This window comes from Trachurus trachurus (assembly GCF_905171665.1).
Source record: "Trachurus trachurus genome assembly, chromosome: 24".
In the NCBI taxonomy this organism is placed as follows: domain Eukaryota; kingdom Metazoa; phylum Chordata; class Actinopteri; order Carangiformes; family Carangidae; genus Trachurus; species Trachurus trachurus.
Window position 1 is genome coordinate 24899035 of NC_139910.1, and position 24008 is coordinate 24923042.

A 24008-nucleotide genomic window follows, 5' to 3' on the forward strand; every position below is an offset into this window, starting at 1 on the left:
TACACATCCACACACATTAATCAGATGGCATTAGCATTCACACCTTCAGTTGGGACTATCAGCATGCAGCAGCCATATAGGTGTGTCAGGATTTTTTGTTGCAATGAGAATCAAAGGAATTATTTGATATTTCGGGCAATACCTTATTCCTTCCAGCCAGAACGTGCAGTCCCACTGCAGTAGCACCGCTCCACGTGTGATCAGGGCTCATGGGGCTTTTTTTTTTTTTTGAACATTGTCTTTATTTGATTTTTTTCCCCATATTAAAGACAAGTATTTGAGTATTGTGAACATGTTTTTCAACACAAGCCCTCCTCCTGCTCCCTCACCCATTTCCCATTACTGGTTTAAAGTATATCTACAGAAATATACTTGAATACAAATTAAAGTACAATAAGATCATAACATAAGGTGAATTCCAATTCCTATCTTAACCCTCAATCTTAACCCTCAAGCTCAGCCCTGAATCTTAGTAGCCCTCAAAACCAAGTGTTATGGGCAATTTTGTGGCTTAGAAACGGAACACCCCTTAAATGGAGATTTTAGCCTGGTCGTCTTATAACATTATCAGCGAAAACATTTTACGTATAGGCTATATCTTGATAAAACAACTTAACAACTACATTACCACCGAGAAAAATGAAAATTTTGTAACTAAATGATAGCAACATGGATTGTCCACACTGGCCGGCTATTGACAAAAGATTATAAAATAAAAAATAAATGTTATGCGACAATGAGGTAAATAATCATAAAATGGGCCTAAACTAAGATAATACAATGGTTTTCGTATCGTCTCTATTAACAAAGAAAATACTTACATTTGTAGCTCGTTTTCTTTGAAGCTTTTGGCACCATCTTTGTTTGGTGAAAATACGCAATGCATTCTGGGTAGCCCTTATTCCCAAGGGTGGTGTCGGAGAATCTCAATATTTGAGGGCTATACAGCCCTTAAATTTGTCCCTCAATTAAACATTCTGAGAAACGGGACAGCAGTAGCACTTCGGGGCAGTGCACATTTTTGAGATTGAGGATTAAGATTGAAGGTTAAAATAGGAATTGGAATTCACCCATAAAATAGGCAAAAATAAATAAAACAACACAATAAATACAACAATAAATAAAAGAAAACCAGTGAAGAAAAAAAAACATAGATAAATTGATGAAATTGAAGGAAAAGTCAATTAAAATATAAATAGTTAGATTTCTCTAGTTTTGGTGTGACCCTTCAATCAACTATGTCAGCTGTGTTCAAATGCTCTGTCAGATTAGCCCATATTGTGCTGGGTGGATTTGATTGTTTCAATTGTTGCATGTCTGATTTTCAAACAATTAAACAGCATGTGTGGTGACTCTGCTACCTGCCTCCTGCGTCAGAGAGACAGCGCTGTCACACCGCTCTGCTGGATTTACTCCCGTCACAGACCTGCCCCGAGCTGTGAGAGCGCAGCCCGAGCGATGCAGGCGTCAGCGGAGAGGAGGCAGACGAGGGCGGGCGAGGCAGCACCTCAGACCCCCCCACCCCCCACCCCCCTCCGCCTCCCTGCAAGACTCTGCAACGTGAGGTCACTGAGAAGTAAAATTGAGGAACTCCGCATCAGCGCCACAGCATGTTTTTCAGGATCGCGAATCGGGAGTGTCATGTTGCTCACGGAGACATGGCTCCACATGGATGGACCCTGCTCCCCCCGGTTTGAGGTTAACGGTTTCTCCCTCATCCGTGCAGACGGGAATAAACTGTTGGCGAAGGACAGGGGGGTGGATAGAGGTGTCTGTGTGTTTGTGAGTAACAACTGATGCAAAAAAATACACAGTTAGAGAAACTGCCTGCAACCGCTGGCGCTGAACCTCTTTGTGTGAGTACGAGACAGTTTCACCTCCAGAGGGACTTCGGGAACATCATGATCCGCGCGGCCCACCCAGGGTGAATGTGGAGGAAGCTGCAGTCTGCATACACCATGTACCAGCAGCTACAGTCTACACCTGGGCTCCCTGTTTTCATTCTGGGTGACCTTCACCACTGCAACCTCAAGATATTTCTCCTCTTTGGTTTTCATCAGCATGTTGAGTGTAAAACACAAGCTCTTAACCAAATGACATGCTCTGCTAAAAATAATTGTGCAGTTAATCCCAGACCACCTCTTGCAAAAAAAAACACAGGTTAAAACAGCAACTGGCAGGTCAGACGATACCATAGCGACAATGAAAGGATGTGCACTGACTGGAATAGATTTCATGATACACATGTAGATGAGGCTGCTGAGTCAGTAACCGGTTATATAAACTTCTGTGTGAAAGGATTGGATCAAAGGAAAGTGTGACCAGGTGCAGCTGAAAACTGACACAAAAAGAACTCAATCAGTTGTTAAGCAAGGCAAAGGCACTGCATGAGGACATGGCAGAACAGAACTTCACTACAAACACAACAGTGGGATTATGTGGGAGCCAAAATAAACACTTTGTACACACTACTTCATAATATAGAGTATTATAGGCTGGTTCTGGACTGACACAAGCTCCACTTGCTGTTCTGTCTGATTTGTTTTGTTGTCGTCCAAATATGTATTTATTATGTATGTATTTACAGACAGTTAGTATGTGTATGTGTTCTACCCTATGTGGTACAATATTTTATTCCATTATTGTTCTTTTTAAATGTTGCCTTGTACAATCTGGCAGAGGGACAGTCGATGAAAACTAGCTCTTTAAGCTAATTCGGGTGCATTTACATGTGTTTTTATTATACAATGTTTATTAATGTGCATTGTCCCTTTTCAAATAAACTAAACTGAAACCGAAAAGGACCACCGGCTCAGAGGACACATTTGCTTTCCTACATAGGACACATGGAGAGGAGTTGACTCCAGCTTGTTTGTAAAGATATAGAGCACTATCCTTACAATCAAGAACCCTCGACCCATTAGACATGGCTTGAAGGGAAACATATATGGTTTCCTTATTTAAAGCAGATGTACGTCCATTCATAGCTTCTTTCTAATATGCATATAGACTATAAATGAAAGGCAGTGATCATGCAGTCAACAGGGTCACCTATCTGTTTTTTACCATTTGAATTAACCCGATGTTTATGTGCACCTGGTATTTGTTAATTATAGGTTCACTCTAAAAACCTCTAGATGCTTCACCTTGATCTCTCTCTCTTTTCAGACAGATGGTATCCAGCTTCTGAAGGCCAGGAGGTGACCATAGTCCGGTGATGGTCCACAGCACTTTATTCAGGTATGAGCCAATATATATCTTGCTGTCTATATTGATTATGTTAACCTTGTAAGCACAAGTTGAGAGGCTATGCCTCAGGCTGCAATAGAGGTTTCACTTTTTGAGACCAGAGGTCACAGGTTTAAATGCAAACTTATGTACGTACCTGTATCTCATACAGCCTTATATGGCATTGCAACCCCTCACCCCCTCACACTCACACTTCTATCAAATTAGGGACTTGGTACTCAAAATGCCTACATTGTGTCACCCTTTCTCTGTCAACATCATACACAACACAACATATATATCATATGGTTTCCAGAGTTGTACAGTTGTCTTACAGCTGTATAATGTCATCTTAAAGCTTTTATGAATGGCATTTGAATGTAGAGTATTTGCATTTGAATAATAGCATGTAGTTGATTTATTGCATGTCTACATACATACAGAGTCAGTTGGGACCAATGTAAATGTAGAACACATAATTTCCCCAAGGGGACAATAAATTCTGTCCTACTGCATATTATTTCAAAGATTTAAAAAAAGAAGAAAGCGGGAGGAAATGAGCAGCCTGACTAGAACAGACCTGCCTTCCACCATGACCCCACGACTTGTCATAGTTAGACTTTACTTCTTGGATCAAATTATATTAAGGGGATATTATGTGCTAATTAGTAAGCTTTAAAAGTGCTGGAAGGCATATTGAGCTGTTTTATTGTTTCCTCATTTTGCCAAAGCAAAGTCAACCTTCTCCTAGCTCTTACCTCATAATTAGATTTAAAATAAGTCTTGTTCTCTGAAAGCAGCACGACATGCAAGCATACTTCCTACACTTTGTATTATCTCTCTTTGATTTATAAGCAGTGCACTGTCCTGTTCACATCACAGTGCACTCTGTGAATATGGCCTCATCATCACTAACCTATGGAGACTGCATGATAGACATATTTTGTATTCACAAAGCCATATTGGATAAACTCCACTAAGCATCTACAGTATTATCTGTCTCATTTGATTTGATGGCTGCTCCTCCAGGCACCAGGGCTTTGCTTGGAGCAACAATAACAACAGAAAAACTCCTATTCTTTTCTTACTTTGCACCCTGGTCATGGAAAAATCTTTAGAACAATCTGCAGTTTATTGAACCTGCCTGTGAGAGAAGGTTCAAAGACTGTAACTGAAAAGAGCAAGTGCTTCTCCGCTGCTGTATCTGGTGATGTCTGTCTGCCGTTGCTGTGCTTTCTGCCTTTTTTTTTTTTTTTTTTTTTTGGACGTGATTGATTGTACAACTTTTGACGCAATATAAGATATCTACACACAGATGGAACCTGCACACGTCGAGTTATGTGATCGTTTGTAAATACTGTGCCTCTGCGATTAAATGGGTGATAACACAATGGGAACAATCAGAGGGGATAATGAATATTTGCAGTGTGCATACAGTGAGCACACACACATTCGGACAGTGGCGTTATCTATCTGTGGTTTAAATATAAGCCTTGTTCAAACTGAGGGCTAATAGGTTAGTAGCTCAGCTGCTGTATCTGTAGTGGAAGCTTGGTACACTCTGCTATTACAGGGCTGCACTTAGTATCATGCAGAGAGGAGTCAGTGAAGGATCAAACTCCTCTCCACAACTCCCACTATCGGGGCAGGAAGTGGAGCCAGAAGGCCGGCTGGACAGTGAAGGCTCTGGAGGTGTCTAAGCTTTCTTTAGAAATGAATGTGCGTATTTGGAGTGTGAAACTGTATAAAAAGTGTATAAGGTATAAAGTTTATATTTTCACCAGGGTGAAAACAAAGATAGAGAGGTGGAGTTATAGAAACATGGCTAAGCCGTCCTGTCAGGTTTTCTGTTCTCATGTTGTACGTTTTCACTTGACAATAAAATCGGGGACTAATTTACCACTTGAAATCTCTGGTGAATTTTGAAACAACGGACTCAAAATCATCAACACATGTAGAAAAGAAAAACCCCTTCTTTCTATCAGTTGAAATAACACCTGACGTTGACAGACCATATCGACCGTAGCTACCTAGCTAATTAAGATTACGTTAGCTCAGTGGGTTAGTTGGGAAGGCTGTCTTTGTCAGTGTTAACACATTTCCAGCTGTCATGTTTTAAAACAAGAAGATGGGTATAATAAAATAAAATCCTCAAAATCTAATAAGAGACATTGTAGTGGCAATCTACACACAAACACACACAAATCTAAATTGGCTACAACAGACATGAACATAAACATAGATTCTGCTTGTATCAGTGAATGGATTAGGTATTTCTGTTTTAGCAATCATTCTTATTTATGTTTTGAAAAATTCAAAAAACAAAAAAAACATCCACCACCAAACACCACTGCAGCATATGTGGAGCAAGTCAAGCTTGACTTGGAAGGCCTGCGTGCTTAGTTACGGTTGCTAAACTGTTCTCTTTTTAGAGAGAAGGATTTAGCGAATGCTCAGCTGGAACCGAAACAAGGCTGTAACAACAGAGAAATGAAGAGGAAAGGCACAAAATCATGAAGAGCAGGTAGAACAATCTGACACCCACATTGCCACGGAGCCGATGGCAGATAAAAACGAAATAAAACGTAAAGGCGACATGTCTGTGGTGAGAAACCCCCGCCGGGGCGGCCCGGTCAACCTGTCACATCTTTGAGTTTGTGGCACACTCACATGTCACAGCGACGTAAGACACAGCTGCTACATATGATTCTTACATGTAATGACTGGGCATGATGGGAAACTGTGCACATATATATTTGACAAAGAGTGAGGTATTATGTGTATACATGTATATCAAACTCTGAAGTTACCCGTTGTTGTTGTCTTTTTTCTCTCTGTCGCTTTCCACGTCTTCCTCTCTCTCCATCTCTTTCTTTTCCTCTTTTTTCTCTTTCTAAAAGCCAATCACTGCCGTTGCAGATGTGCTGCTTTGTGTCACATCATTGAAACCATCCCAGCCACATTGCCTTGTGCAGACGCCACCTTCTCATGAGAAGAAAATTCATGATGGGCTCGTCAAAGTGTTTTGCTAAGTCATTATTCCACAGTAATTAAATCGGATTGATGCTAAAATCATATTTTCCTCCTAAAATACTGAATCTGATGCATGTGAAATCAAATCTTAAGAGGGGCCTGTTTCTTCACTTACATATCCGGTCACAAAGCAGTTCCAATATGAAGCAGGCCCCTCGGAGTCTCTGTTCTAAACACTCCAATCAGCTTGCCGCGGGTTGAGCAGCTAGGGGCAAATATATTGATCACAGACTTTGGCCGGTGGGATGAACACAAATAGGAAAGAGATTAGGATTCCTGATTTAGTTTGGTGCATAGTTTCTTTAGAGACGAGATGAGTTCAATTGAAGACCAGAAACAGGAAGTAGATGAAGGAAATGTGAGGAGGAGGTAAAAGTTATAGATTGCATTATACCAGGCAGGCTGTTGTTGGTAGATGGTGATGGTGACGGTGATATAAAATACATTTACAGTAATTTAGAGTCCAAGAAAGACCAGATGTCCCTAACAGGCCAGTGCAGGTTACTAGCCAAAACACCATCAAGCAAATGACTATATATCAAGTAAGCCTCACACACACACAGTAATTAGAATCACTGTAGTCGGCCCTCACACAGGAAGCATCAGTCATCACACAAGACATATAAGAATGGGAATGGCGTAAAGGTTAAGAGTCCAAGCCAGGCTGAGCTTCTGCCAGATGAGCCACCAGGAAAACCTCTGAAGTCTCTGTAGATGTACAGCATATAAGGCAGGTCAGTGTTTGTATTGATATTTTTGTAATCACTTAAAGTTACTTGTTTGTAGTCTTTTAGAAGCTATATTATATCATATATTACATGATTACATTATGCTCACATAGTTTTTGCAGAATAATATGTTATGAGATCTCATTAAAAATTGGGAAACAGTGAATAGTTGTTTTGCTAGATGCTTGTGTTGCAATGCATTTTTGTTTAATTTATATTTCATCTTATTAGAAAAAGAAAGTCTATAAGTCCTCAGCTGCTATGTGATTGCAGTCAAGTCACCACATAACATCCCATGATTACAACCTCCAGACCACTGTACTCTTCCACAGAAATCCACAATGTAGTCTTTAGGAACATAGATTTTGCACCACAGCACATAAAATAGGTTGTAAGTATCACAACAGGTGTTGTGGCAACTGGAAATCCATTTGGTGATTACAGAACAAGTAGCTTGGGTGTTATTAAAGTAAACCAGGAGCTTGTGTTGAATTCAGTTTGAAGACATTATCAAAGGGTTGTAATTCATTTATTATGCCTTTTACTACAGAGGAAAGGAGGGCACGAAAAACCTTGTGTGAGAAACCCGCTGTGCTTGAGGCATTATTGTCTTTGATTGTAGTGATATATTTGTGGAGGAAATCTTTCAGTTTGTCATCATGTGCTCTCATTTTTGTCTCATTTGTGCAGAATACAAGTCGTCGTTCGTGATTGTTCATATAGACATCCTTTAACATGTCTTCTTCACATGTTTTTCTCTCTCTCTCTCTGGCGATGGAGCTCTCTGTCCCGCTCCTCCTCTTTGCTGTCTGTCTCTCTCTGCTGTTGCTCATTAGGGAGAGCTCTCATCACTGTTCCATTTTAATTAGCCCCTAAGACCCAGTTAATATGTCACTGGATTAGCCTTAATATTGGATCCATGCATGGTCCAGGTGATGCACTGGCAAATGGAAATGCTTTGTTTTGTGCTGTCACAGGTGTGTTCTGCTTGGGGAAAAAGAAAAACATGTGAGCAGTCAGCTACAGAATTTAGAAAAAGCCTTTTATATTTCACAATGTCCTCATGAAATCATCACATTTCAGTTTCAAGGTTCACTAGTAACCTCTGAATCTACAGTATTGTGATTTATTAATATCACCATCATTATCTATCTTATGATTCATTTAATACATTTGTGTGGTGCATGTGTTTAGCCTTTGAATGTATTGGCTCATGTTCTCTCCTTGGCAGCAGCATTAATAATGGAATTTAATAAAGTTTAGTGACCTGTTAGGACCCATAATGGGAATTTCAGAGGGGAGAATGTGACTGCTAATAGTGGGGGGACATGAATCCATCATCGCTCTAACCATTAGTCTAGTTATCCTTTCTTCACTTTATCCAGGTCAGGGTTGTGGTGACAACAGGGCAGCCACAGCAGCCCAGATGTTGCTTTAGCCTTGCAGCTCTATTCAAAGTAACAAATGGCCTCAATTCTACAGCAGATGCAGGGGATTGTTTCATTTCAGTCCTATTAGACATTAGTGCCTTATTTAACGTGGTTCGTGCTGTCGTAATTCACCTCTTCTAGTAGTGGGTTAATATCTCTGGATTGCCACTGTCTTGGCTCAGAACCTGCATCTGTAACTAAAAAGATTTTCTCACTACAGTATAACCAACTTCTCATGTCTGCAAGTTTTCTACCTTGAAATGAAGCAGGCAAATCACATGCCTTGTTTGAGTTTGGTGATTAGATCTGTCCTTATGGGCGCTAAATCAGTCGTGATACACGTAATGACGATAATAAGAGTCCAAGTTGGCCTGCCTTGGTCTCATTTGCTAAAATTCATTGGCAGCACGGGGGCCTGTAGGAGTTGTCCTGCGTGAAGCAGATGGTGTGGGTGTTTTGGATTTACTACTTCCGTTCTCTCCAAGTTCTTTCATTCTTCACAGAACGAGAAAAGGTCGTCGGTGCTTTTCTTATCATTGCATCACATTACATCAGCTTTGATTTGAATTTGAATAGAGTCTATGAATTATATTCACCATTGGTTATAAATACTTGCTCTCATGCCTCTATATACATGAAGCCCTCTTGGTCACTGTGTGTCAGAGATCAGGTCCGCGCCCTCGGGGAGAACCCTAATCACTAACCTTCTGCCTGGAGAGTCCACTATAAAGCTCCTTCATCACGCTTTCAAGAGTCTGCATGTTGAATTCAGAAATGCTAAATTAGTATAATCATGTGGATGGATCTGGCTTTGATACAGTTGTTTTTATAGCCAATTTATGAATTTTTTTTTTTTAACTCTGTGTGGTTTTCATACTGTCAAACACATCGTACACTAGAACTCTGCTTATTCCTTAGATATCTTTTTTTCTTATCGCTTATCTTCTCATTATGCATTTTCTTTACGTTTTTTTTGTTTTGTTTTGTATTTTCTTGTTTTGGCACTTTATACTTTTTTTTTTTTTTTTTTTAGATTAGTTTTATGTAACAGCAAGATCAATCATCATTACTTAGCAGAAGGCTGAGTAAAAAGCCTGAGTACAAAAAAAAACAGTGGGATAAAAATAAAACCATGACCGTCAGTGGTGTACAGTAAGACTAAAAAAGCCTTACATTTTACTGCTGAATATTATTGTCACTTCAAACAGTAACAGAGTGTAAGACACATTTGGACTTGGAAACATCACCTGTATTAGATGCCACACAGAAACCAGTACATCATAAGCTACACTCTGCATAAACTCATCATATATCATTACTAGCTGTAGCAATAATGTTGGAAGGAAGAAGCTGTTTCATTTTCAGAAATGCATCCGAGCATTTTCACCAGGTGCTGTGGTGTTTTCTGTGGAAAGAGCCAATCTGCGCAGTTTTCCCCCTCTCCTCTGCATAATCCTCCCGCTCTCTTTTCTGCCTGACAGGAGTTCAGAACCTTGGACAGCTCCCCGCTTTTCCGTCTGCAAGCGTGCAAAAGAATCCAGAGAGCTGTCCAAGGTGCTGAACCCTGGACCCAGCTGGAAGTCTGCCCTATTTGCCCTCCACAGCGGTCCTGAAGCCGGGGTGCTGTCCAAGGTGCTGAACCCGTGACACAGGTTCAGTGTTCACATAACGGGGAATTTCACAGGGAAACAACTCACATTTACACTCTAATTGTCTCTGTGTCATGAGGGTAAGCAAACAGATCCTCAGAGAGGTCACCTTTAAAACCCTCAGATATTAGATTTAGCCAACAGCCAAACGTAAGGGAGACAAACCTTTCCAAACAGTCAAATTTGTGTAACTCACTGCCATACTGTGGCTGCTCAGTAGCCTACACACACGGTGTGGACACCCCGCGCACCCTGTCCTGTTAATAATTTCAAAACACAAATAGACCAGGACATTCGACCGCAAACACAAAAGCATATATCTAGGAATAAAGAATAAAGAGTTTTCATTATTGGTATTTTGTCCTGAGGGGTTTCTTTTTCCCTATTTTCTCGCCAAATGGAATGATCCCCCCCCCCCCCCCCCCCCCCCCATCACCACCCCCCTCATTCAGAGTACCGTGTAGAAGGCGGGTCAGAGCGTCAGTGTGGGAGAAATCCAGGGGCCCATCATCAGTTGCGCTGAGTGAGCCGAGCTGAGAGATGCGCGTTCACTAAGCCGGGGGAAGGAGGACCGCTGCCTTTCCCTCCACCGCTCCACTCTCATAATAACCTCCTCTTCACCAGCATCAGCATCTCACCGCCCCGGGCAGAGTATAATTAAAAACTGCTACGGTCTCTGGATGGAATTTTGCTTTGGATTATTAAAATTTCCCGTAGCCTACTTATAAATAGGCTCGATCCGTCCGGAAAGCCTCTACAAGAAAAGGTAAGAGCAGATTAAAACTGGGCTATTCGTGGTTTTAATTTATTTCCCATCCCGTCCTCCGATCATGAGCTGTGCTGCGAAGGCAGAGTGATGTTGTAGGATCCTGAAGTTTTTTCCTCTATGAATTTTCTTTTCGTGTTCGTGTTCTTTTTCTGATGATGTGGAATTGGTGAGTTTGGGCTCAGATGGGGGGCTGAAGCGCAGCAGGATGGTCTGGGTGATTAGTTTAAAAGCACTCGGCGGCAGTTTCACCACAGAGGAGAGGGGGTGATATGCGGGGGGAAACCGCACCTCGAGGGACCGCGTTGACTTGTTAAAACTGAATTAGTGACATATATATATAGCTATGTGTGTGGTGAAGGAGCGATCCGCGCCGAGACGGAAAGTTTCAGCACCACTGACTCTGTCAGTGTCGAGGGGGGGTGAGGAGGTGGGGGGCAGCAGCTCGGTAGTAACTGACGGAACTGGCCACGAATTACCAATATTGCTGGCAAATACCATCCGGACCGCTGTTGACGAATTCTCTTAGTGATTTGTATATATTTATATATTTTTTAATCAAGGGCAGCAAACCCTTGAGCAACAGTCAGACTGCCACCGTGCGAGAGGCAGAGGGAGAGCTGGAGCTGGAGCTGGATGGGAGCGCTGCTGCTGCTGCTGCTGCTGGAAAAAATGGTGGTGTCCGCTGTTTAATTCAGTGGTGCGGGCTCGGATTTCTAATCACTTTGAAGCGTTTTACTTTCAGCAGAACATGCTATCAGATATTCAACCAACAGATCAAAATAACTGATGATCCACCAAGCGCGCTCGTCATTGCCCTCGTTTTGCGGGAGCGTGTCTGTGTGGGATTGAAATAAAAAACCCAACGGGCTTTGCAGTACAGACAGAAACATCGCTATAATTTAATATTCCAGCAGAAACTTAAGTATATGCTTTCGGTCACCTCATCATCAGATTTAGTGTATTTTTTCCACAGGGATACTTGGTCATGATAGTATTAATGCAGACCATATAGGCTATAGCACGACACATTCTTCCGCTGCACTGAGCTATTTCTCTCGTCTAAAGCATGTGCTTAACTACGAGGCTGTCTTTTGTCAACATCTGGAGTTGTGCACAGATGTTCACTGGGTGACAGAAGGAACAATCTTAACGTGCCCATTCATTAAAGGCCATGCTGTGCTGTTAAATCTACAATTAAAGGACGGAGCGTTGATATCTTAAGTTGTATTTATTTTAGGAACCAATCGAGTTGGATTTCTGTAGAGATAAAGTTACACGTGATCAATCGACACATCTAAGACATTTTTTTTTAATCTCCCGTGGTGGGATGAAAGGCTCAAGTGATGGAGCGTTGTTATTTGTGACCGCTTGGTGCCCCCTAAAGCCCCCCTGCTGGTACCTGGACCCCATTTTGTCTAACCAGTGGGGTGGCTGGTCACACACACACACACACACACACACACACACACACACACACACACACACACACACACACACACACACACACACACACACACACACACACACACACACTCCCAGTGTAGGATACCCTTGTCTGCTGTGACTGATGTCGGATTAAATTGTTCCTCCAGGCTGAAGCTCGTGATAGACAGGGAGCACAGGTCTCCAGTGCATGATGGGGGGGTGGGCCATATTACAAAACATGTCAATAAATCTGCTGCTCTGGAGCTGGACGCATCAATGCATCATTTATGTCAAGTCAGTGACGGTAGCTATCCCGTGCAGGTCGTCTCATATCCCGCTCTCTTTAATAATTCAACATGTATGTATCCTGGAAAATATGTTTATTCTAGCATACTTATAACTCTATCAAGAGAAGCAGCTACAGTACCTTATAGGCTATTACTCAGGGCTGAGGGTCCAAGACTTTGGATATTTTGACATGAATATGGCCCTGGTGTTATTTATTAAACATAGGCATAGGGTAGCCTACTTTGATTTAGCCCAAAATAGTTTCATAATTTGCGGTTTGTGCCCCCCTTGAGTGAGGACTGCTCCTATGGTATCACTAGGGGTGGGGTTAGCTGAAGGGCATCTTCCATAACAAGCCCGTGAGGGAAAGTGTCAGTAAAATAAATCGTGTGAAATTCGACTTGTCACCACATTAGCCTCATTTAGCTTAGCCCATAGGCTAGCTAGCAGGAGGACTGGTGTGACATTAAATTATATATTGGGAGTTTGTCAAGTGTCACATAACCGAATATGAACTTATGCTGTAGCCTTATTTTAAAATGATGTATTTAGGGTCAAAGGTGAGAGATGCATGTCTTAGGCCTACACCAGGAGTAAGAAATCTCCATTAGTTGCTTTGGTTAAGTGACAGTGCATGTGTTAGCGTTGTTAGCATTCACCTGTCACATCTGCGGCTCACAGGGACACCTGATACCTCAGTTAGGCAATACACACCACAAGTCATGTTAACTGAATGGAGGCTAAAGCTAATTTTCATAGGAGACAGGCCCTCTCAGGTTTCATGGGCATATCAGGCTTTGCTCATTGAAGGGACACATGCAGGACATAGCCCATCACTGTGTTGGTGGGTTGGACTGACACAGCTCTGTTCAAGGTTTCTGTCACCACACAGAACCTTTAAACCTCTATGCTTTCTTACACAGTCACTTTTAAGTCAAAGACAATGATTGGACCAGGCAACGCAGGGTTGCCAGAGAGATAGCCTACACACACATGCTCACTCGAGCACAGGGACACACATGCGTGCACACACACAGCAGTGCATTAGCATAGGTATCAGTTACTAGAATTCAATAGCTTGCCTGCTGCAGCAAGATTAACTATTCAGGGCAGGTGGTTAAAGGGCCTATTGTGTTGCATGGCTGTGTGCTACTGTCATGATTGGACAATGCGTTTGTCTGGTGGGCAGCCCACTGCCAAAACAATTGCAAGGGCAAAGGGCTGGAAGAGTACACACACATATAAGGTTTCACCCATGTGAATCATTTCGAGCTCTGCAGAGCAAATTCAAACGGGGGTGAGTAAGTACAGGTGTAGCAATTGAGGGCTAGTGGGCTGGTTCATATTCCATACAAGTGTCATCTGGGTTTGAATGATGGCAATAATTTGAATATGTTCACTGAAAGAATGGGGGGAAAAAAGCAAAATGGTAATCGCGGTGGAATTCAAACATAAAGTGGTACCACCATAACATCTTTCTGAATAGTTGTTTATGATTATAATCCTCCAAAGACATGCAAATGAGAGAAAGAGTGGCGGTGGATAATTAGTCATATTTATCAGGATCCCAGCAGACCCTTACAGATAGCAGGCTAACGTTTGAGGCTAAACACATGTTCTGGCTCACCTCAATGGATTTTCACTCATCCCAGAAATCAACAGCAACAGCAGTCTACTTTATGTTCCTATATTTTTTCCCCTTGCAAAATTTCTATGATGTGCCACCGCTGTTTGGGAATATAACTCTCAAATTAAGGCTCTTAAGCTCTGAATGATTATTTGCGTTGATCTTCAAATAAAATGGGTAATTGGTGGAAATGGAACCCGGCATAAAATGCTCATAAACCTTTAATGGGTGTTATTAGTGGTTATTTAGTGGTATTTAATGGCCACATGGAGAGTCAAATCAGCATCGAACGGTGCTCAGTCAATACACTGTGTCCCTTCGAAACAAATTCACAGGCATGATTTTGTTTATCTGTAAGGCACTTCTGTATATACCATTTAAGTTGTTGTCGCAAAAGCTGGCACTGCGTCCTCTATTCTGTCCCTTTTGAATAACATTTTTAATTGGGCCGAACTTAATTACAATAATGTTGCTATTATAAAGTAACAACATGATAAAATGCAGCCTAAAATTACCTCACAGCTGAATTAACCCCATCTCAATCAGTATAAATCAAAATGCATCTTTTAACCTTCACTAATGATCTGTTTCTTGGAAGCCTGCTGTGCTGGACAGTATTCGATTAGACAATACTGTATTGTACTGTTGTGTTTCCTATTCACGACCAGTTAACAACCACATTGCACTTTAGATTTGCATGTTTCTACTTTGTTAAGCCAATTGACATTAAAAGTATCTGTTTTTTTCTTCTTCTTTTTCTTCCGCTGTTCCGTAAAGGTGTGTCCAAAGCTGGAGCTCAAACCATGGGGCACGGAACTGGACCGGCGATGAAGGTCATGTGCTTCAATCCAGGAAGTCGCCTCAAAGAAAAATCGCACGATGCAGCTCTGAATCATTGACCCCTTCCAGCACCTTCATCTTAGCACTTTCATCAGTCCACTTTGTGTGGAAATTTGATATTTTTTCCATGCATCTCTGCAAAGATTGGAAAGATTAAATTTCCATCCATTATCAAAAAAAAGAGAGAGAGAGAAAAAAAAGCGGATATTGCATTCTCCGTGTGACTGCAGAATTATCTATGTGGAATATAACATTCAGCAGATAAATCCTGGAACACAGCCATAATCAGATGTTATTATCACTCTGAGGATCTATCCCCAGTTCTAACCCTCTTGTGAAACACCGTGCTATTCTCTACCATGAATCCCAACAGCCTACCTGGGCATGTCCTCTTGCTGCTAAGTACTGTGCTCGGCCTGAGCGTAGGCTTGGAGTTTACTGGCTCCGAGGGTCAGTGGGCCCGCTACCTGCGCTGGGACGCCAGCTCCAGAAGTGACCTGACATTTCAATTCAAGACTTCAGAATCAGAAGGCCTGATGCTCTACTTCGACGACGGCGGATACTGCGACTTCCTGCTCCTCATGGTGTCTGAGGGTAAGCTGCGGCTTCGCGTGAGCATCGACTGCGCCGAGACCACCATCGCCTCTGATAAAATGATCAACGACAGCCGCTGGCACTTTGCGGCCGTCAACAGGCACAATTTGCGGACTGGCTTGGCCGTGGACGGTCAGACCAAGACGGAGGAGGTGCGGCCCCAGCGCCAGTTCATGAAGATCGTCAGCGACCTCTTCCTCGGAGGGCTCCCGGGGGACATCCGCCAATCTGCCATCACCCTGCCCTCTGTCCGTGAGATACCACCATTCAAGGGAATTATTACAGACCTCAGTTATGGAAGTAAGCTGCCCACGCTCATCAACAGTCAGAAAGTGCGCTTGGAGATGATGGGCCTTTGCACAGAGAACCCCTGTGAGAATGGCGGGATCTGCTCGCTGGCAGATGGAGAAACCTACTGTGACTGCTCCAGAACTGGATATGTAGGTCGATACTGCACTGAAGGTAAGGGGGCTGGCTCCAGACCTTTCTGTGTCAAGCACTGAACATTGATTGAAATCTTTGTACAAAATTCAGAGTGATTGCTTATAAATTTACGACTGACCTAACAGCAAATTTACTCTCTTCCAGGTATACAATCTAAAGGTTCTACATGAACTCCTCATTTTTGCTTCTTGCATCATAAAATGATCCCTCGGTCTGTGGCTTACAACTGAATGTACTTTGTTATACCATTAATTTCAACACACAGCCCCGAAATTAGATATAATTTCCATAAATGCGTTGCTATTCTCGCTACACCTGATGTGATTTGTGCAATCCCAAACTTAATTTATAAAACACCTAGAAATGTGTGCATCGATTGCAATGTAGCATTTTGCACAATGGTGTAATTTGTATGAAGCAGGTATGCAGGTATACTCCCCTGTGTTGGGATGATTTAGTGCAATTCACACATTGTAGGTTGTTGCTCTTGCAGCTTCTTTTAGAAAGTCTTGGTATTTCATGTGGGAGTTAAATTGGAGGTGATGTGCTCAGCATTTCCTCTCCCGTCACAGTTATTACTTTTGATGAGGAAGCGGTGGATATGGTATTAGCTGATATGACTAAAATTACAACACTCAATTCTCTCTTCTCCGTTAAATGTATTCAGCTCTTGCAAGGTGGTGCAGGGACCTGAAGGTACACTCAATGTTTGGATGAGAAACAACTTCATCTATTTTTCCTCTGCTTTTGTGCCAAGGCCATCTCTTTTTAGGCTAGTGTAATGAGATGCAGCACTTTAACAATATTCTACTCTCTTCCATCCCCACGCCTTTTAAAGATATAGGCATACAAAGCTTTTTTTCTCCAGCTAACACAGTGTGTATGTATATAAATGGCCTAGTGACAGTGATATAATGCTGGACCCATTTTAAAGAGTAGCCCTTTCCTCCCACTCCAGGAAATGCTAAAAAAATTGTACTGTACCCTTTCAATTTTCATATGCTGCTGGTTGAAGACTGCTTAATGTTAAACCTACATCTTTCAAAACACACCACTGCTTGTAGCCTTGAGATCAAGCCAGCTGATGCCAATAATAACTTGCTACATTTCTTCCTTTTTGGTACTCCCACATCACAGAAACACTCTACTTTTCATATTTAGATCAGTGATCTTACATGCTTTTCTCTTTTCTCATGGGTATGGATTATAAAGGATAACTTTGTGTGAACTGACCCATGTCAACTCCATGGGTCAGTTCTTTTCCTCCATTTTGCCAAAAAATCAGGGGAACGCTCACTGAACGCGACAGCACTGATTACGAGTTATTTTAAACTGTGTCTAATACAGTTAAGATGTTATTATTTGCCAGCATTATAGCAGGCATCTCAAATATGCATTTCCAGATTTCCGTGCAGCGGTTCTGCTGCGTTTGGTTTCATAATGTGTCTGATCATTTGCCGCTCAAACGAAGCTGTTTGGAGCTTAAATCCCGAGCGCTAGCCTGTGGCATTGTTCAGGACAGCACGCGATGTGCTGGTTGCAGAGCAGTCAAGCGGACGGACTGGACTTGCCCCCCTTTCCGCTTCTTCCCATTTGCTCATCGGTTGTGTGGAGGAGAAGGAGTAGGAGGAGGAGGGGGGAGCAGGTCATGGTGGTCCATTTGTCTGAGAGCTGACAGGGGAACTATGACATTCTTGTCTCAAAACAACCACGGTTTTGAGAGCGCGCTCGCGACTTAGCCAGACAGCTTGGACGGGGAAAGATGGTCATATCTCAGCCGCAGGGCAGAGCAAGTATGACGAGTGAATTCACCACAGGATTGTTGTACCCCAATTTGTCCCAGGAGGTCAGCTGTTGGACACGAACCAAACCCTGCTTACTTCCTCAATGTCTCTCCTTCTCCCATTCACCTATTCTCCATTTTTCTTCTGCTCCAACGCAGCGAGGCAGGGAGGGTGGTCATGTTAGCTTCCCAGCTGATCTGACTGCTGCTCTTGTCTGCCTTCCCATTAACTGATGTGGTCGACTGTTGATTATGCCACAGAGACTGGGAACCATAATTAGGAGGATAATGAGAACAGAGATGGCTAATTTGCCTGGAAAATGCTTGCACAAACACCATCGCAAATTTAGACTGTGTGTTGGCAAACTAGCACATTTTTTTTCTTTATTACGAAGCCCACATGTCCACAAGAATACTTCAAGAATTCTTAGAGCACGGAGCCGTTGTATATTCAAGAGTGATCAAACTTTCATCAGTTGGTTTGCACACCTGTGTGTTGGCATACTGTTGATTATGCTGCACGTTAATGAGCGATGAAAGCAATCTGTCAAACCTGTGAATATTTATATGTTACATTATCAGGCTGCATGGCCGGAGACTTGCATGCATGCATGCATCCATGCATTCAGTTACATTTGCGTGCACACACACACACACACAAACAGTGAGAAATGAGGCCCTGGAGCTGCTCGTTAAACCGGCAGATGGCTGACTGACTGAGTGGACTGGGCCTTGGAAGCATTTTGCCAGCCGTATTCCTAATGGTAGCCTGCTAGCCCACTGGCCTAAAAGGGAAAGATGAGAAGTGGGCAGAATTAACATGTGAGATGATGATGAGAAAATAAGGCATGGGAGGAGTTGGGTAGAGCCAGTCTCTGCCACTTAAAAAAAAAAAAAAAAACACCCATTCCTACACTGTCTCCATTTTGGGTGTGCATTTCTTCCATCGAGGGACATTATCATTACATGAGACGGTGCAGCTCTCCCAAAATCGTCCGGCTCGGCTTGAAGCTTAGCGCCACAAACAGTTGGCTGTTTGAACACATGTTCAGTCTCTCCTCCCATGTGGATCAGAATGTATCAGTGTGACTAACTGTGTCAGGGCAATGAGCTGAAATTAGACACCACTCACCACTCGCTCTGCACATGTGTTGACTTTGGCAGGCGAATCCGCTGCTGCAGCTTCGGACTATTGTCTTTTGCTGTGTTGATAAGTCTTAAACTTTAAAGCTCTTTCTGCAGAGCCATCTTTAATATCAACTTGATATTGGATTGGCCCCCATAACCGAGTGGTGCATACCACTTTCTCCAACTCTCTGTCTCACTTCCCATCACTCTCCACCACTCGGTCCACTAATACAGGCATGAATATTGCAAAAAAAAAGAGAGAAACTAATATTAACTTGATTTAGCTCCTGTTATTAGCTGTGCAAATATCAGTATCTTTTATGGTAATGATCTGGATATTGTCCCTCCTTCTGTTCAATTAAATTAATGGGGGTGACATTATGAAGTCCCTTGAATACCTCAGGGTTTTTTTGGTTACAATGAGATGTGCATAAGGTCAAGGTTATTAAGAGCTACACTGGATTGTTTAATGAATATGTAAAATGATCGTTCATTTCCTCCGTCAGAATCCTACATCCTGCATTTGTAATGAACACTTTAAGGCTCCTTTTGCTCAAAAATATTCACAGGCTTGATGGAAGGCTAGTAATTGAATGCTAGGGCAAGCAAACTGTTAAGCAAGTGCTGAAATGGTGCCTTCAGGCTTAGCTTTGGGGATTAATAAACAGACATGGAAAAAATGACAGTTACAATAATCTTACTATAAAAAGTAGGTCAGGGGGAAAAAATGGTGCAGGGACTTGCCTGATTCCAGTGCAGAGGGCATTTGTGTCTAGTGCCCAAGCTGAAAATTATGTTTGGATTTGAGTGGTGAAGCTGCTGGTAAAATAGAGCAGGGGATTATACTCGGACCACATGTCCTCCACAGCACATTGGCTTGTTCTGGATGCTGTCGCATCAAGAGAAAGGGTTTTATCTACATGGGAAACTGAGCATTTAACACACAAACACGCACACACTATAAGCGCACTTAGTGAATACAAGCGTTTGCACCGTCAAGAAAAAAAAAAAACATGCCCGTTCAATCAGGTGCATACATCCAGGGGTCCTAACTGAGCCCCCCAGTTGTTGAGAGCTGGAGCTGCATTGCTGTCCATCAGCTGGCCACTATCTCCCTTCCCCCCACTTCCATGCTTCGTCCTTCCCTTTCCTCTGCCAATGTCATCCTTTCTCGTGTGGGAGGAGAAGGAGCAGCCATTTTGGGCTCCCTAAAGGAGACAGGAGAAAATCTCACCTCGTCTTCAACAGCTGCTTCTCTGGAATTCGCCTCCTCACACCTCGCTTCAAGTGATTTTTCTTAAATTTTACATTTAACAAGGACTTAATTGTGTCAGGGAGAAAAAAATAAAATAAAGCGTGCAAATCCCCAGTTATATCAAGTGGAGGGAAGTGGACCAGGCCTCTGTGCATCCTGGGCAGAGATCAAGGCAGTCAAATTAACATCTGATATTTGTGCATTAGAGCCAACACTTAATTAGGATTAATTTAATTTCCTCGTGTCAGTCCTTGATGCTCTTCAGAGGCTTTAATTGGGAAAAAAATATCTTAATTTTCATTTAAGGCTCTAAGCACCAGGTTAGAGACAGAAGAAGAGGTAGAATCCTGGACCGTAACGTGACGCACAACCACGTACAACACACACAGCTACTGAGTTCACCCAGTGATCTCTCATGTGGCCTAAATCAGACTGGCATGTTTGATACCCACAAGGTGTCATCCACTGGTGAGATCCTGGTGAGGATGTTTGCTGCAAGGGATGAAGCTTAATGTGTGGCTTTTTTTTCTTTCTTTTTTTTTTATCTTCTTTGTCCTGCCATGCTGTGAACTACAGGAATCCCACAGTGAGCGTTCCCCTGACAAACCGCAAGGAGTGTGTTGAATTTGGGTCAGCGGCAAAGAAAACGTCAGTGGGTGGGTGGGTTAAAGGGGCAAAAAAAAAAAAAGGGGATGGGGGGAGTGGAGGAGGATGATATGGGTCTGAGAAGAAGCGTCTTGAGATCCACAAAGCTCACAACACCATAAATCCTCAGTGTGGGTGTGGATTTATGTCTCCTGTCATGTGTGTGAGCCACTCTGTGTGATACAAGGGGCAGAATATTATGTTACTGTGACAATATTCGAAATGTGAAAGAGTTGATCTGCCAACGGTGTCATGTCAATCTGCTTCCCTGAGAGGACGGGACAGATGAAACTTTGTGTTTTTCTCTCCACAGGGGTTTTCTACTCAAGTAGTTGTTTTTTTTTCCGATCAGACATGTCAAGGGGCAGCCCCTCTGCTCCTTACATGGCAACAAAGTGATTAGAAGTGTGCTATGTTTTGCATGGTAGACCCACATGCAAAAGTGGCTGTAGTGTGTCACTAATTCCAGACTTCTCTTTGCTCTCTCTCTCCTTCCCTCTGACACCTCCACAGCAGTCCAGAGAAAACCAGGTGAGTCTCTAGAAGGACAGGTCACACCTTCAGTTCATTCCATATCAACTTATATAATCTATGAAGCATTTTACTTTCAAACCTCAAGCAGAAAATGTAGCAGTAATCTTGTTATGGCTAACATTTATTCAGTAAACAACCTGCAGAGCTACTTTATATTCACATACCGTGTTGCTCTCTTTATTAGTCATTTGTCTGTTTCAACAGAAAAGCTTTCAAATGCACTTGGGAAAGCTTTGCTTTTAGTGTGATAGCCATGGTTTGCCATCATGCAAAGCATGCATAATGACAATACACGTGTAGTATTGGTGTGCTGTTCCTCAAATTTTCTCTCTGTTCCTGTCTGTTTGATTTTTTCTCTTCAAGGCCTCGCACACCTGAAGGCAGAGCAAGGTACTCTCTTCCTTTTCTTTTAGATCTCTATTGCTTTTTTTTTCTCTTTGTGTGTGTGTGCTCACTCACCGCCTGGCTTGGTTTTGGGGCGTAATTTTGCGCTGTGTGCCTTCGCTACCTGTCCATGTGCATTTGTATGTTGCCGTGCTCCCATTGTTGCTGCAGAGAAGTGGGAGAGTTTGTGGGTGCGTGTGTGCGTTGGTGGGGAAGGTTGCATGGCGGCATGGCATGTTCCTCATCTCACCTTCATCCCTCCCTCTCTCTCTCTCTCTCTCTCTCTCTCTCTCTCTCTCTCTCTCTCTCTCTCTCTCTCTCTCTCCATCTCCTCACCCTTGTTTCACCCAGGTTTCTGTGTATTACATAAGTGTGGACTGTTTTCAGTTCCACAGCTAACATGCAGTGACACACTCCACTGTTCCTACTCGACCTCTGCCGTGATGGGGTAGCGGAGGCGTGAGGGAGGGAGGATGAAAAACAAGGGAGCAGGAGGGCGGATAAGGAAATCATTGGAATTTGGGGAGACAGTTCAGAGGAAGAAGACAGGGATCGCTAAGGGAGATAAAAAAAAAGGGGAGAAGAGAAAGAAAAAAATCTCATGGTTTGATAAAGTACAATTGTTTGAGAATTTGCCATAGTGTCTGTGCCATAATGAATAAATACATGTATAAACCGTACTGTAACTGTCATGAGCAGATATTTAAATGTCCAAGGTCATTCCTGACCTTGACAAATTAATCTTATTATCTTCTTCTTATTATTATTATTAATCTTTATTTTCTGTAAATTTCAGACATTCCACATGAGATTGGTATGATTCTCTAAACCCATCCAATATTGATGCTTTATTGTGGTAATAACGTTTGGAAGCCATGGTGTTAGGATTCTGTCAAACCAGCATTTAGAGCAGTGACATTTTGCAAGATCTTTGGATTTGCATCCACATGTAAAACCCGGATGTTCTTTCACAGATAGTTCAACACTCACCAGTTGCAAACCGCCTTGACAGCTCTGACCTTTAAGGTGACGGAGATTACTGGAGAGTCCAAAACTTGAGAAAGTGATCATATGAGCCGTGCTGTGGAGCTTCTCTCTGTAGCTTTCTCTCTCGTCTGCTGAATAACAAGGGAGGTCAACAGAGCACTCCTCTTCATTTCCATTTTACTGCAACAAATGGTCGCCCCTGCAAGTTCTGCGAGCCCTCGGCTGCTGCTGAATTTCAGACGGATGAATTTTGATCATTCGTGCTCTCGGTGTGACCTCGGTGTAGAGATGCAATTCAGCAAAAGATAAAGAACAAAAGAAAAAAAACGAAATACTAAAAGAATTGCTAAAAGTGTCAGTTGTTTGCTGCCCACGCTCGCTTCTCTCATTTCCCCACCATTTGCATGATTGTCAACATTTTGCATGCAATTGTCAGTTGGCAGTGTACGGGCTTATGGTAGACTAACAATAGCTTATCCCCACTTTTTGCTGTCTTTCTCTGGTGCTCTGCGCGGGATGACACTCTTCCCTCTTTTATCTCTGCGGATCCTCTCTCCTCTCCAAAAACTGTAGGTAGAAACAAAGGTACAGAAATCCCTTTTTCCTTACTGTACTTTTATCTGCACTGCTGGAGCTCTGTGCGTGTGTGTGTGTGTGTGTGTGTGTGTGTGTTGAATTTGTGCTTTGGGCTGCCACTGGTTAATCATTCATGATGTGTGTGTTTGAGAGGAGGAAAAAAAAGAAGGAAAATCAGGGTGCTTGATGCTTTCCAGCTAATGAGCGCCCGTATTTACTGTTGCATGAAGGATGAGTGAGTGAGCAGAGATATGAGTATGGAGAGAAATGTGGTGTCAGTACAGGAGACTGGAGACTTTCGCTTGATTGTCACTGTTAAATTTAAAATGATGTTAGTTGTAGTTTGAATTATTCAGAGTCTTTGCACACAGTTAATATTAAACATGGATAGCATCGTGTGTGTGTGTGTTTTACAGTGGCACTCGGTGTGCGTCCAGGGTGACAAGTGCCTGGAATTTCAAATAACAGGAGTGAATGAAACACAACACTGAATTGCACAGGAGATCGGGTACCGCGGCCGGTCAGTGGTCGGTGGTAGCCTTTCTCGAGGATCTCTCCACTTATTTTGTTCATGCAGGCTCCGGGCAGGTTGCCTTAGCTGGCTGGCACCTAGCAGCTAACTTGGAACTGGTGCAGACCAGGGCAATCCAACTGTTTCATT

At 42.7% G+C, this 24008-nt stretch overlaps 1 protein-coding gene across 1 annotated transcript in view; it reads left to right on the plus strand.

Moving 5' to 3' along the window:
* Positions 1 to 15376: 15376 nt before the first annotated feature.
* Positions 15377 to 24008, plus strand: part of nrxn3b (neurexin 3b) — a gene marked incomplete at both ends in the record, with an annotated part of 315810 nt that continues 307178 nt past the window's right edge. The window contains 4 exons of the mRNA XM_084000441.1: positions 15377 to 16073; positions 21380 to 21397; positions 21764 to 21790; positions 23345 to 23356. Coding sequence (XP_083856567.1) covers positions 15377 to 16073; positions 21380 to 21397; positions 21764 to 21790; positions 23345 to 23356 — 754 coding nt within the window. The remainder of the gene's footprint in view (positions 16074 to 21379; positions 21398 to 21763; positions 21791 to 23344; positions 23357 to 24008) is intronic.